The 15,661-nt window shown below is 41.8% G+C and overlaps 1 protein-coding gene across 1 annotated transcript in view; it reads right to left on the bottom strand.

Moving 5' to 3' along the window:
• Positions 1 to 1,414: 1,414 nt before the first annotated feature.
• LOC101744509 (serine protease snake) overlaps positions 1,415 to 15,661 on the bottom strand; it is a 42,668-nt gene continuing 28,421 nt past the window's right edge. The window contains exons 3-10 of the mRNA XM_038014329.2: positions 13,565 to 13,632; positions 13,418 to 13,479; positions 7,288 to 7,454; positions 7,095 to 7,207; positions 6,855 to 7,007; positions 3,841 to 3,979; positions 1,730 to 1,861; positions 1,415 to 1,654 (exon numbers count right to left, since the gene is read on the bottom strand). Of these exons, the coding sequence (XP_037870257.1) occupies positions 1,490 to 1,654; positions 1,730 to 1,861; positions 3,841 to 3,979; positions 6,855 to 7,007; positions 7,095 to 7,207; positions 7,288 to 7,454; positions 13,418 to 13,479; positions 13,565 to 13,632 (999 nt within the window). The 3' untranslated portion in view covers positions 1,415 to 1,489. The remainder of the gene's footprint in view (positions 1,655 to 1,729; positions 1,862 to 3,840; positions 3,980 to 6,854; positions 7,008 to 7,094; positions 7,208 to 7,287; positions 7,455 to 13,417; positions 13,480 to 13,564; positions 13,633 to 15,661) is intronic.

The following is a 15,661-nucleotide window of genomic DNA, read 5'->3' as shown; positions in this document are numbered from 1 at the left end:
GCGACCTCGCCCCTACGACCGAAGGTCGACTGGGAGCTCTTTAAGAGACGACTAGTCGACCTTCCCGTAATTCAGGACCCCAACACCCCTGAAGGGGTCGACGACGCGGCAGTCCGCCTTGTCGACTCCATCAGGGGAGCGATTGACCAGGCGACGACTCTTGTGCCCAGCGGCGGGCCTAGAGGTAGACTCCCGGCCCATCTGAAGGCGATCATTCCCCGGAAGAGGGGCCTGAGGAGGCTCTGGGCGACAACTCGTTGTCCCAGGATCAAGCGCGAGCTTAATGAGTTGGAAGCGGAGTTGGCGGCGAAGATTAGCTCCTTCCGGGGCTACACGTGGGAGGAACGGATTGAGGAGGCCCGTGAGGACCCCTCTTCTGTGTCCCTCCACCGACTTTGCCGCCAGTTCTCAAATCGGCCTGCCCTGACTTGTCCACTCCTGGACGAGAGGGGCAACCGATGCTTCTCGGCTCAGGCCCGCGCCGATGTCCTGGCCGCAATGCTGGAGCGGCAGTTCGTTCCAAATGACTCTGCACCCTCAGAGGCCGCATTCCACCAATCGGTGGAAGAGAGCGTAGCGAACCTACTCTCCTCCCCGGTGCCACCGTTGGGAGATGATGTTTTCATCACTCCCAGTTAATTGCGCCTCTCCATCAAGCGGATGAAGAGGCGCAAGGCGCCGGGTGAGGACGGTATTCCCTCTCTCGCATTCTTCCACTTCCCTGAAACGGTCGTGTAATACATGATACGGCTGTTCAATTCCATTCTGTCCACAGGACACTTCCCGGGAATTTGGAAATTGGGCAAGGTTATTGATGACCAGTACGTCTCTTATAGGCTGCAAGTCCAAAGTCATCTTTTAAAATACGCGACATGGTTCTAGGTGCTATCTTCATCTCCCGAGATAAAAATTTTTGCTTTCGGACAGGATTTCTTCGAATTCTTTCCCTTACTGCTTTGACCACCTTTTTCATACGAACACTACGTGGACGGCCAGATCTTTTTCTGTCACAAACAGAGGAGGTCTAATTGCACCTGTTAATAGCCCGGTACACAAACATTTTACTAATACCAAGCGTAGGGAGAGTTTTAAAAATGGCATTTGGCTCCATACCTACTTTGTGTAATGCAATCACAGCGATTCGGTTCTCTTTATCACCCCACTCCATTTTAATATCGCAAAATATTCTACAATGTATTGGCGTCAAAATGAGAAAACTCAATGAGCAATAATATAAAAATGACAGATTCCAAATTCAAACGTAGTATTTTGTTTATTTTTAATTGTATCAGTATTTATGGCCAGACTAAGTATTTGTGAAGGAAGGGCGTAAGCGTACGGGCAGGTACGGGCAGGTATCAGGCCAGCAAACATTCTGTGTATTTTTCTAAAGTCAAATTAAACCAAAAGCCGATAAAGATTATTTTATATTCAATTTGGAAGAGAACAATGAATTAAAACAATTTCTAATAAGTTTAGTTAAAAATCTTCAAGGCCAGACGATGCTCACGATCCAAGGCTTGTAGTGCTCGATGCGCGTGTAGAGGCCGGCGCCCGCGTCGCCACACGCCACGCCTGATGACGTCACGCCAAGCACAGCCCTGGTGCAGCCCGCCTCGCTCTCGTGCAGGATCAAGGGACCGCCGCTGTCACCCTGTCACAGTACGTTGTCATATGAGACAACTCAGTCGTGCATCTGGATTCCTTAAATTATGAGAACCAAACTAACCTGGCAAGTGTCGTGCGGTGTGTCGCGGTCTCCGAAGCACAGCTGCGTGCTGTTGTCGAACCCGTCGAGCAGGTGTCGGTGCGGAGGATACTGCTTCAAGCACTCCTCGGCGGTGAACTCGCTCACTTCAACCTTGTTTGTACAGAATGACTTACTAAATTACTGCTAACGAGGAAAGCTAGTTTACACAATAGCAAAACTTACTTTAAGTCTGATACAATGCCACAGAAGCCAGCAAAAATTATTCTGTCGCTATGCAGCCCTTGATGTCCTTAAGTATATTAGTTAGGAGTGACAAAAATATTGTTGTTTATGGCCTGGTCAATCTTCCCGGCCGTGAACGGGCCTGCGGCGCACAATCCGCTTACTGTCGATCTCGTCTGCGGGGTAGCCCCAATAATGGGACACGTTTATAGCTTCCTACAGGGAAATTTGGAGTAATTTGGACCACTCCGCAAAGGCAAAAACCTTCTCGTTCACACCATGGTGGAGTGATCAATCGACGTCGCTGTCGCTGTGAAGCCGTTCTTCGTCCCCACTGACCAGGATTTCTGGACCGGAGACGTCGACAGCTAAGCCTAAATGCCCATCGTTTTGGCTTTACGCAGCACTTCCGTATTCCGATTAGGAACAGACATGTTGAGAAATTTGCCTATAAATGTGCTTTGGTAGCTAGTTTCAGGTCATGTGACCTAAAAACTTTGCAATCCGGTCTGCTGAATACCGCAGCTAGCCATGGCAAGGCTAACTTGGACTTGAGAAAGGTATTTTTGACGCACAATAGCGTACATATAAGGTGCCAGTGCTTCGATATGGAGTACATCCACATTATCTTATACTTGGCAGGTAATATAAAACTACTGTTGGTAACTGCAAAGTCTAATTGTGCGCAAAGGCTAAGCAACAGTTGCCCTGTTAAATGTTCTAATTATGAATAATTAAAGTCATCTAGGATATGTTCTCTGGGGCGTAAACAGGTGATGAACAGGTGGTGCGTTAAGGCTTTGTAGAATTTGCCTTTAATTTCACCAAACTTGTCTAAGGGAGGCTTAGACACAGTCGTGTTCCATGTGAAGGCGTAATGTGGTAATGCGGTCGGAGATTTATATAGTGTACTCTCATAGCTGTTTATCAACGTTATTTTTAACAGCACCCTACTCTGTTTTTACAGCTCTGAGGAAGCGAGTCTTTTTTATAAGAAAGTATACACGCTAAAACTGTATTGCTGAGTGCAGCCACATCAAACGTTCGTGATGTTAATTTATTAGCATTATGTTTCCGGTGACTACGACCGCAAATTTTAGATGCGGAGGCAGCCGCGGTTGCTACCCTACTTATTGAGTTGGAATGACCATTTATTGGGGCATCTTTTCTATTCCCTCCCCAGCGGAGCGAGGAATCTGGGGTACCCGCCTGCGGGATTCGAACACCGGTGCATCGCTCAACACAAATGCACCGGACGTCTTATCAGTCAGGCCACGACGACTTCGAACCACGGCCACGAGGACTAACCCGAAATTGAAGTCCTTTATATGTGGATGCGGTTATAATGATATGGAAGCCGTCAGTTGCGCAGGATATATTAAAATGCACAAATGTATGCGCGAGATACAGGTGCACATACTCATCCTTGTCTTCTAGACCCAGTGGAACGGGGATCGTTATGGCTGGAGAAAGACTCGAACAGATGGACCCGTAATAATGAATGATGAATAAGTTAAAGCAAGTCAATACTTTTTCACACTCTCTTAATCGCCTTCTACAATACCCCCGGAAGGATTTAGGATGGTATTATTGTAGTCCGATACCACAAGGCTTTTCCGGTATATAATGAATTAAATAAGAATCAAACGGGTACACCATAACCATTCACGGGTCACCATTCACTATATTGTTCAATTTTGTTTTAAACTAAAAATTAATATCAAAGAAAGCCTTTGTTCAAGGTAAGTAAGTAAGTACGTAGCAAGTAGTAAATCATAAATAAATACTGTTATTCAATAGAGGCCATTTCCAACTTAAAACTAATAAAAGACAAATCAGGTTGATGTGAAACTAAACAAAAAGTTCTCATCAATTACTTATACTGCGTTAAATCTGGCCCCACAGACCTTTTGCAGCACATCTGCCAAGCGTTTCCTCGGCCCCAAATAGCCCCACCCCAGGGCTAGTGCTCGGGTTTTATTAATATAGGGAGATATCTGACCAGAGTATAAACACGCGGGCACCACATTCACGTTGAACTCTATTCTGGAACAAACAAAATTACAAACTGAAACTATGAAATTCTGTCCAAATGTTGACAGCGGCTGCATTTATTATTCTTTTGTTCTCGATTGCATAAAAACGCATGCAACCAATAAAGCCAGTCATTCTGAAGCCGCGCTTAACCTTCAGACACAGCCCACTGAGTTTCTCGCCGGATCTTCTCAGTGGGTCGCGTTTCCAATCCGGTGGCAGATTCTGCGAAGCACGGGTCTTGCTAGGGTTCGTGTTAGCAACGTCGTCAGGTTTGAGCCCCGTGAGCTCACCTACTAGTTAAGGTTACGCTGAAATAGCCTCTCAAGGCTCTCAGCTTAGGTAGGAAACAAAAAAAAATCGCGCTTAATATTTACAATAAAGGTCTAGTCTCTTCATACTTAAATAGCTCTTTACGAATAGTGCCCGATTTATAATAGGTTGGGGAAAAAGTTTCTTCGCATTTTTTAAGAAAATTCACAACATTTTTAATATAGTTTATTTACATTTAACTAAAGTATGTAGGTACCATTTTGTTCGATAACTTTTTGCCATCTTGTAAGTAGGGACATGATCCCATTGCTATAAAAATTTTGGGGCTTCTGATTGAAATGCCGCGACAATTGGTTGTGGCAGTCCTCTCGTGGTGTTAACCTGACACTGCCTAAAGAATTCTGAAGAGACCGAAACAGGTGGAAATCTGAAGGTGCAAGATCAGGACTATACGGCGGACGCATTAACATCTTCCAGCCAAGTTCTCTTAATTTTTGTTGAGTGGCTAAAGGTGTGTGAAGTCTAGCGTTATCATGATGAAATCAACACCCCTTCTGTTGATTAATTCCGGCTGCTTCCTCCCATCTTCTTGCTTTAATCTCATCAGTTGTTCGCAGTGACGTTCAAAATCGATGGTCCTGCCTGGTGGTAATAGCTCATAATGAATAATACCCTTCCAAACCCACCACACACACAGCATCACCTTGTTGCGAGTTAACCCGGGTTTCGCCACAGTATGTGAAGCCTAACCGGCTTTGACCACGACCTTTTTCACACGTTCTTACCCTACATGATCCACTTTTCATCACCAGTCATCAGCTTCTTCAAAAATGGTTCGGTTTCATTACGTCATAACAAAGAATAACAAATGAGTACACGGTTCATTAGGTTTCTTTCAGTGAGCTCGTGAGGTACCCAAATATCGTTTTTTTTGTGTACCCAGTTTTTTTCAAATGCACTAAAACTGTTTTATGGTCAATTCCCACTTCTTCAGCTACGTTGTAATTACTGATATGCCGACCTTGCTCCACTTTTTCAAAAATGGCATCCATTTTATCCGTAATAGGGCGACCAGAGCGACGTGCACCTTTGACATCAAAATTTCCGGATTGAAAACGCTAACCAAATTTGTGCTACTCTCACAGACACTGCACTAGGTCCATAATATCGCATTTTTTTCGCGGCTCGCGTTGCATTTTTACCTTTTTTGTAGTAAAATTTTAAAATGTATCGAAATTCTTCATTAGATATTCACTCATCCTGACAGTACGAAAAATAAATAAAAATCACACATTTTCCCAATTTGAATTTGGAATTATCTTCTTTATAATTTAAACTTTTAATGATAACAAAACCAGCCAGATACAAATAGTATAGCCAAAGAGATTTTATTACAAGTTCATACATACTATAATGCGAACAGACTTTTACCCAACCTATTATTATCGGTAAGTTTTTAATGATCACTTTGTCTGATCTCTGTAGATTCTTGAGATTTGTTGTTTATAATTAATTTATTGTAGGGTTCTAATAGTCCCGTTTATCGTGACTATATTGTTGTTGGAATACACTTCATGGATCGTGCTGTAACGACCCGGAACCAGACTTAGTACTGTCTAATTCTCACTTCATGCCAAGCAGCTGGAATATCCTCATTGGATCCAAGGGCCTAGGCAGTGTGTTTCAGAATCACAATTTTTTTAAGATACCTTTAATTCTTTATCAATACGTAACATTTCACCATCATCATTTATTTAAGCCCCTTTAATCTTTATGGAAATTTAAAGTTAATTTTAAAAACTTTTTTTATGTGTGTGTATGTGTGCTTACGTATAATTAATATGTTAGACTTGTTTCTGTATGTTTTGCTGATATATGTCGCCTTTAGATCGTTAATTTCAGTTTGAAATTTTAGTAAGTCTTTTAATATCTTACTACAATCAAAATGATCATAAACTACGGGAGGTAATCTGTCCAGATCTCTCGCAACGTAAGTCGGGAAAAGATCAGGTTCCATAGATTTAAAAACATTCACAATGTCCACGAGATGTCGTTCTTCTTTGCCCTTGTTTTTGCGCTTCATTTTCAACCTGCCCACAGACACGGAATCAAACAATAGCGTTTTCGACTTACTGATTTCCTCAGCTGAGAATGACGTTATACAAATTCGCACTAACGTTTCCTCATCTATCAGCGACACCTTAATTTGAATGTACGATAGCATTTCGTCGATCACTATATTGCACGCATTACATTTCACGATAAAATTTGCGTCATTTTATCGCGATACGCACTAGCGTTTAGCAACACGCGCCCACACGGAGGGATGCGCGCGCGAACTGCTTATATTTATTTCCCTGAACAAAATCTGTTAACAGAACTAATCTCATCGAATTCTTGTCTTTTTTTTTTATTTATTTCATTGACACGTTACAAACATCGGACGTAATATTCGACTAACTACTAACCAAGCGTAAGAATAGTTTAAAAATTGATTTATATAACATAATAATCCAATCTTATTTATCAGCGTTCTCTATTTTAGTTTTACGACATTATTTTCCAATGTAGTGTGATGTTAGTTATTTAATGATTACATTTACATAACACATACTGTTTCTCTGTCTTGAGGAGCGCGATGTCGTGGTACTTGGAGGGCGAGGCGTAGTCGGGGTGCGGGATGACCTGGGCGAGGGTGTGCCGCTGCCAGATCTCAGGAGGGTCGGAGCGCTTCAGGATGCCGAGAGCTGCGTACTTCAAGGGTCCCCTGCGGACGACAGGGCGTGCTGTTTATTGGCGTCTAGTGTCTGTGTGTGCGTGTGCGTGGTAGCGTGGCGCCGGCGAGTGAACTGACAGGCGTGGCTCGGAGATGCAGTGCGCCGCCGTGAGGATGTACCGCGCGGAGAGCACCGACCCGCCGCACAGCCACTGCGCCTCCTCCGCGCTCGGTCCGAACCCCAGCAGCGCCTGCAGCACACGTGCACATCAGTACCTATGCGAGCCTCGCCGACACGTGCCCTGCCCTTACGATCTCTGCGGTGCATTACCATGAAGGGGAACTCCGCTCTTTCAGCGTCTTCACCGCCGACCGGAGACCACGCGCTGGAGACTATTGAGTGACATTTCCTTTCGGGGTTGTATTGTTTATGAAAGCCATAGGAAACTGTGCTTTTGCAGTGGTAGTCTGGTATGTATAAAGCATTGTCGATGCAAGCTGAAACAATTATTTTGATGCTAGTATTAGTGTCTGAGAGATAATTAGTTTTCATTATAAAAACACTAAGCACTTCGACGAAATGTAATTGATATTTTGCCCTGGAAAGCAAAGGAGCATAAGACCCGTCTGATTCTAAGCGGTTGTTGACGCTTATGATCGTTGGCCAATGTCATTATCATAGTCGTATCAATGAACGGTGTATACCGGTGTATTTCATTCTAGAGGCGAATGACTACAAAAAGCACAAAAACCTCGAAACTTTGGATATACGACGTCATGTAGTGAATGTAGTGAATGGCCTAAGCTGTGTCTTCAATGTGTTATACTGAATTAAATTCAATGGTGTGAATGAAATGTTCAAAGACTCATCACAGAGATAGTCCCATTTCGACCTCACGTCCTTTTCTTCATTCTAGGACGCCTCTACCCGATGATATGCAGGCAAAGTAAAATGTCCCTTAGAAATAAGGTGACACTCTACAAAACTTGCATACGGCCCGTCATGACCTATGCAAGTGTAGTGTTCGCTCACGCGGCCCGCACTCACTTAAAATCATTCCAAATCATTCAATCCCGTTTTTGTAGGATAGCCGTCGGAGCCCCGTGGTTCGTCAGGACCGTCGACCTCGATGACGACCTGGACCTAGAGTCCATCAGTAAGTATCTTCAGTCGGCGTCGATGCGTCACTTCGATAAAGCGGCACGACACGAGAACCCTCTCATCGTGGCCGCCGGTAACTACATTCCCGATCCTGCGGACAGAATGGAAAGCAGTCGACATCGCCCAAAACACGTCATTTCGGATCCTCCCGATCCACTAACGGTGCTTTTAAGTACTTCAAGCACCGGTCACCGTTCTCGTCGAACCCGTCGCTTGCGACGAAGGGCTCGACGAGTAAATTAACCCTCAGACACAGCCCACTGAGTTTCTCTCCGGATCTTCTCAGTGGGTCGCGTTTCCGATCCGGTGGTAGATTCTGCGAAGCACGACTCTTACTAGGGTTCGTGTTAGCAACGTCGTCAGGTTTGAGCCCCGTGAGCTCACCTACTAGTTATGGTTACGCTGGAATAGCCTCTTAAGGCTACCAGCTTAGGTAGGGAAAAAAAAAACAAAAAAAAAGTCCTTTCAGTTTTTTTACATCCACTTCGACGATATTTGCAGCACGCATTCTGTCAATGTCATGTCAAATGCCATAAGGTTATATTAGAAAATCATTAGAAAATTTAATATGGTGGTTAAGTACCGCAGCACGGGGTGAAAAGGGACAAAATTGAACTTTGCACTATAATTTTATAGACTTACATTAATAAAAGTGAATATCATTTGAATGAAATGTACCTATGTCCGCTAACCTAAATAATACAATACTCTTTATAAAATAACACTTATTTAATCGGTATTTAATTTATTTACTAAAAACTATACTGTCCCTTTTCAGACTGAATGTGGGGTCAGTTGGGACGCACAAGTGGTTGCTAGAGAAAACAGGTCAGGGCTGTCAAAAGACAAAAAATATAATGGAGTAGATAGGTAGGGACGTAAATAAGAGACGTCTGTAGGCATTATTATTTATTCTTATTCTTACAGAAATTTTATCGTAAAGTCTTCTTAAAAAGCCAGCAACAAAGTCAGGGTCTGGCATATTATTTGTGAATCTCTTAATCTTTATGTCTGATCTATCTAAAAATCCTTTTACTAAAAGCCTCAGTCGTAAGTGTCAGGCGATAGCCCCATTCAGAACAAACATTCAAATATTCAATAATATATTCTTCTATGTCTCGACTCAACTCAAAACTGTTTACCCACCCGGTTTCTTCATAACTTGAGTATAGTGTCTCTGTAGAACAGATTTTGGATTAATGCATTATTTCGCTATGCTTACAAATGACATTTCTGTGGTTTCATATGCTCGAAGAGCAGTTGTAATAATATTCTCATCGTATTTTTTATGTTTTGTTTCGAATATTTTTATAATTGCGAGGCATACTGAAACAAATACTAGTACGTATATTATTTACATTATCAAACACCATTTGTCACTAAAACATATTCTCAGGCAATTCTCAAGCCAATTTATACATTGCCAACCTACCTTCTGAAAATTCACTCTTTTTGATAGGTAGGTAATAGGTAAGTAAATAAGATTAAAAAACTTCGAAATATCCCACATATTCATCCCGAGTCACCCCATGCTCCGGTTCTTTTTACACATATTGCTGTCCCTGGTGACCCCAAAAATAATGTAATTAGTAATATTTTTTTCAAATCATGTTATCTGAATAAACACAAAACAAATTAATGTACGTACCTGCATTAATAGGTATGGCTTCTTCAACATAGACTTAAGCATGCAAAACAAATGTCACTTCACTAATTGCAATAAAACTTGTTTTTTTCACAGAGTTATGAGGGGCATAAATTTCCAACAGTTTTTAAAAAAAAGGCTTTCAAATCTTTTGAGACAAAGTCGTCGTGGCCTAAAGGATAAGTCGTCCGGTGCATTCGTTGTTGCGATGTACCGGTGTTCGAATCCCGCAGGCGGGTACCAATTTTTCTAATGAAATACGTACTCAACAAATGTTCACGATTGACTTCCACGGTGAAGGAATAACATCGTGTAATAAAAATCAAAAACCCGCAAAATTATAATTTGCGTAATCACTGGTGGTAGGACCTCTTGTGAGTCCGCACGGATAGGTACCAGCGCCCTGCCTATTCCTGCCGTGAAGCAGTAATGCGTTTCAGTTTGAAGGGTGGGGTAGCCGTTGTAACTATACTGAGACCTTAGAATTTATATCTCAAGGTTCTTCTTCTCAGTCGTATGCACTCTTGACAGAGTGGTCGTGGTCATCACTTGGTTGGTGGTGTGCTTCACCAGATGTCGCCATTCCTCGCGTACCGCGGCCCTTCTTGTGCACTCGTTAACGGGACCGTTTAGAGCTGCCTTTATTTGGTCGGTCCATCGTAACGGTGATCTGCCGCGCGGTCTTGTACCCTCTATCATGCCCTGCACCACAAGGCGCTCAACTGAGTCGTCACCTCGCCGCGACACATGCCCGAAGAAAGTGAGAATGCGACCCTGAACGATGGAGGATAGTCGCTGCTTGATGCCGAGTTCCTGTAGAATTGACTGATTCGTTCTGAACTCTGTCCACGATATTTGCAGCATTCTTCTCCAGCACCACATTTCGAGAGCATCTATCCTCTTTTTCTCACTTTCTCTCAATGTCCAGGTCTCAGCAGCATAAAGAAAAATGGGGAAGACCAGCGCTCTTACAAGTCTGATTTTAGTGGCTTTAGTGATATTTCGATTCCCCCATATTTTCTTCAGCCTGTCCATGGCTGACCTCGAAACAGCCTCTCAAGGTGGGTGGCGCATTTACGTTGTAGATGTCTATGGGCTCCAGTAACCACTTAACACCAGGTGGGCTGTGAGCTCGTCCACCAATCTAAGCAATAAAAAAAAAACATATCTGTTGGTGTATAAACACCGTCACTTGGGTAATTAGAAAAATCTAATTTAAAGTAATGCTTCTCTATACATGACATTAGACGTATAGCCAGCTGGGATCAAAGCATACAGGTTGCTAAGATTGCTAACACGCGACAGAGCTACATAAAGCTGACCGTGTGAAAACCAGTTAACGCTTAGATCTACATCCACAACTCTTAGCGTCTGACCTTGGGCTTTATTTATTATCATCGCGAAACATAGAGTCACTGGAAACGCGATCGGCAGTGAGTCGTGCTTCCTGTTCTTCAAGTGTCTCCTGAGACCGGGCATTTGCTGTCCGAGCCCTCTCAGAACTCAGACGGGATTCCCTATCAGTGAAAGTCTCAGACTCACGCAATAGTTCATGAGATTCACGATCGATGGACAAACGTGCCTCACGCTGTTCCCTGTTCTCCCTAATTCGGTGGCCATCATTCGAGAACGATGTGAACTCAATCGAGATACTCGCTGAGCCGAAGTTTCTGTAGCACGAAACCTGGCCTGACGTTCCTGACATGCAGTGAGTCTTGCCTCATGATTTTCTTCAGATTCCTGTGATCGGACTAATCTCATCCTTTTAGCATTCCTGCTGCACTGGGAGAGGTTGGATCCCCTTCGAGGCATTCTTACAATAAGTAGTACCTACTAACACAACGTTGTTTGATAAACACATACTTGCCATAAAACTAAATTATAAATACTTACAGATTATTACACAGTTTAACTTTATTACAGCTTAATAACTATTAAGATGTGTCAACCTAATCTTTTGACTATAGAAAACAAACGAAATGTGTAATAGATACTAATCTGAGCTAACAAAAATGTACTTTTTCCAAAGATCTAACTGTAAGTATTTCCTGATATTTAGAAAAAAAAAAAAAAAAAACCTAACTAATCAAAGCAAGTCAAGAAAAATAACCTATCTTATAAATATCACTGACCTAAGCTAACAAATATGTATTAATCAGAAATTACTAATTTTTTTTTAAACCTAAAAATTGAGAAATATTTTAAATTAAATAGGTAAATTATAAGGTTTATAAAAAAATCAAGAACTTGAAATCAAACTAACTTATACAAAATATACATACTATATGTATTTACAAACCCTCTAAACCCTAAACAAATATGTTCTTATCACATACGACTAAATTGTATAACTTTCAGATTTTTACACATAAAATTAAGAAATAAAGAAAATCAAGAAAATAAATGCCTAACTATACTAAATACACACAATATGTATTTACAAGCCCTATAAATCCTAAAGTACAAACATATAAAATATGCAAACAGTCAGTGTTATCGAATGCTACTAATACGCCACCGCCTCCGGAATACGTGCGTGCGCTGCGAATAATTGAATGCTGTAGGCAGCAGCGCTTTTTTCCCCCTCCCTATTCTGATAGCCTTGAGACGCTATTTCAGCTTCTCCTTAACGTGTAGGTGAGTTTACGGGGCTCAAACTGGAGTGTTGCTAACACTGGCCCTAGCAAGGGCAGTGCTTCGCAGAATCTACCACCGGATCGGAACGCGGCCCACTGAGAAGATCCGGCGAGATACTCAGTGGGCTGTGTCTGTTATTTTACTCGTTACTTTAGTTAATTTACTCGTCGAACCCTTCGTCGCAAGCGACGGGTTTGGCGAGGACGGTGACCGAGGCTGCAGCGCGGCGCACAGGCGTAAACAATCTACAAACGCCCAACTACGTGATTCTTTAAATTGGCATAACTTTTTACAACAAAATTAAGAAATAAGTTTCAAGCGTTTAGTTCCAAAAAATGACGATACTTCCATGTAACTTTTCATCCCGCCCTTTCAACCCTTTGCATCCTTTTTCGAATTAAAAAGTAAAAGCCTTTCTCAGGCTCTAGACTATCTGTATACCAAATGTCATTTAAATTGGTTCAGTAGTTTTGGCGTGAAAGCGCAACAGACGAAGTTACACTCGCATTAGTGGTATTAAAGTATGAATTTTCGATGGTGAGCCCAGCTCAGAGAGAACTCTTATGACCGGTACTACGCTTCCACCATGTCATCCATCATCCGCATAGCTATATGTAGAGATGTAATGACAAGATAAATCTACATTTGGGTGTGCTGTACAGTGAATTCTTCTGCTGTTGTAGTAGTCAGGGTGAATGTCTGCGGGCAACGGGAGCCGTGTAGCACTTGCGGCATGCGGTCCGCCTGATAGCGAGTGGTCACCGCCATTCTTGCACGTCAACTTGCAAGGCGCCTAAAATGCTACCCACCCCGCTGAGGACTCCCGTTCTACTTCGCTTGGAGATAGCCATATGTTAGGGTTTAGGAAAAGGAAGGAAAATGGGTATAAGTTTGTGTTTTGTGCTATACGGGCGAATGCTCTCACGGCCACCGGGTGTAAAAATTGACTTTTCCACAATTAGTTCGTAACAAGTGAAGATAACAAGGGAAAACAATGAATACAGAAAGCGTTTATACCGTCCCAAGACTTCTCGTTCGTTTTTTCGAGTCGTGAATGTTGGCGCGAGAGGTATATATTTCTGAAAAAAAAAAAGAAAATTGAATCTGTAATGGATCTGGTAATGACTGATTCAGACGAGCTGGATTTACAGGGGCACAACTCACTCGATGTTGTCCACGAGGTCACAGTCGGTGCAGCACACGATGGGCTCCTTGCCGCGCAGCCCGCACACCTGAGAACGTGAACCTCTCGTCATGAAACCCCTTTATAAGTTGTCGTGGCGTGCAACGTCTTTGACAGGACATGAGACTTACAACGACTGGACACAGATTAAGACAGACACTTGACAAGAATTTAAAAATAAAGAGAGAAATGGAACGAGGGCGCACGTGACTAGCGGCAGGCAGTACACTTTATGACATCCTAAGAAACGGGACACGAACCAGACGACAAGGAACGAACTGACCGTTCTCATATGTGCATAAAATAGACGACGAAAAGAACTAACCAACCGTTCACAAGTCTTAGTAGCAGATGTCCTTGGGCCGGGGAGGTCACTTAGGATCTGACCGCCTAAGCTTCGCCTTCAACGACAATAAAATACACAAACAATTTTTTAACGTATTTCTTGTTTCCTAAATCGATGGTTAGAATTTGAATTCAAGATTTTTGATTTAGGCAGCATTCTTAGCAGCAAAGTAGCGTTATTATTATTACCTTAGTATTACAGGGTCACTGAATTACAATAGATCAGTCTCTTTTACCACTTCAATATTTTTGTATTTTCCATACACAATATGCAATCTTTACTCTTAATTCTTCATTTGACAGCCCGCTTATCGGACACCACCGTGACACTTGTTGAAAAACATCGAAATTATGTTCATCATCCGACTCACATTACATACTACATGTAAGTAGTAAGTAATGTAGAGCCAAATACAGAAACAGACCAAAACGTAAAACAAAGCCTCAAAATCTGCACTTATAATGTAAGAACACTTTCATCAACAGAACGATTCCTAGAATTAACGAATGCTCTAAAAATATTAATTGGGACATTCTAGGCCTCGCAGAAATTCGAAAAATGGGATGTAAAATCGAAGAGTACAGCGACCTTATCTTTTGCTACATTGGCGAAACTAAAGGATTACATGGAGTAGGATTTCTAATCAAGAAAAAATATAAAAACAACAAATTCAAATTCAAATTCAAAATCATTTATTTCAACTTGGATGTCATCAAAAACACACTTGTTGAATGTCAAAATGTAAAAGAAAATGTTAACTCTACCACCGGTTCCAAAAAAAAGCCACAGTCCTGAAAAGAACCGGCGAAACAAACTCAGCGGGCTTTTTTTTGTATTTTCTCAACTATTTTTTTTTTTTTTTTTTATAACAAGAAAACATATTTACAGTATACAAAAAAACAAGTCAAAAAAATACAATTCAAATAAATAATAATAATAATGAAAAATGAAAAGGCCAGGAGCGAACGCCTCATTCCCACGTAGTGCCATCTAGTAAAAAATCCTTAACTTTATAATATGCCTTGTTGCACAAACGTTCCTTGACAGTTTTCTTAAATCTATGAACAGGTAGTAGTTGAACGTTTTGTGGGATCTTGTTGAAAAGCTGTACACCCAGCCCCCTGAAAGAGTTGCTTATTTTCTTAATTCGAGCCGCCGGCAACGCAAGCCTATGTTTGTTCCTAGTGTTCACATTATGCAAATCGCAGACTCTGGGGAATTCTACAATGTTTTTACGCACGTACAATAAATTTTCAAAAATGTATTGGGACGCTAAAGTTAGAATTTTGATTTCCAACTTTATAGGAATCTCAGAAAGAGTAGCACTTTTACAAATAAAATTTGAAAGCCTCCCCTTATCAATATATATTGACATTCAACAAGTGTGTTATACTGACATCTAAGTTGAAATAAATGATTCTGAATTTGAATTTAAATAATCCAAGCGTACTCGCCGACAGAGAGATCAACAGAAGAAGAAATTGAAAAATTTTACGAAGACATTGAATATACTCACACCAAGACGGAAGGAAAGGTCATAGTCATGGGAGATTTCAATGCGAAAATAGGTTGCCCGAAAACAAACTACTATCCAGTAATGGGAAAATATAGTTACGGAGTGAGTAATGAAAGAGGTAAACGTCTCTTAAGTTATGCTTACCAACACAAACTGTCAATAATGAACTCATTCTTAAAAAAGAAGAAGAGCCGCAGATGGACATGGTTATCACCA

This window comes from Bombyx mori, chromosome 12 (assembly GCF_030269925.1).
Source record: "Bombyx mori chromosome 12, ASM3026992v2".
In the NCBI taxonomy this organism is placed as follows: domain Eukaryota; kingdom Metazoa; phylum Arthropoda; class Insecta; order Lepidoptera; family Bombycidae; genus Bombyx; species Bombyx mori.
Note: the sequence above shows the minus strand (reverse complement) of the source record. Positions and strands in the feature narration are given on the sequence as shown.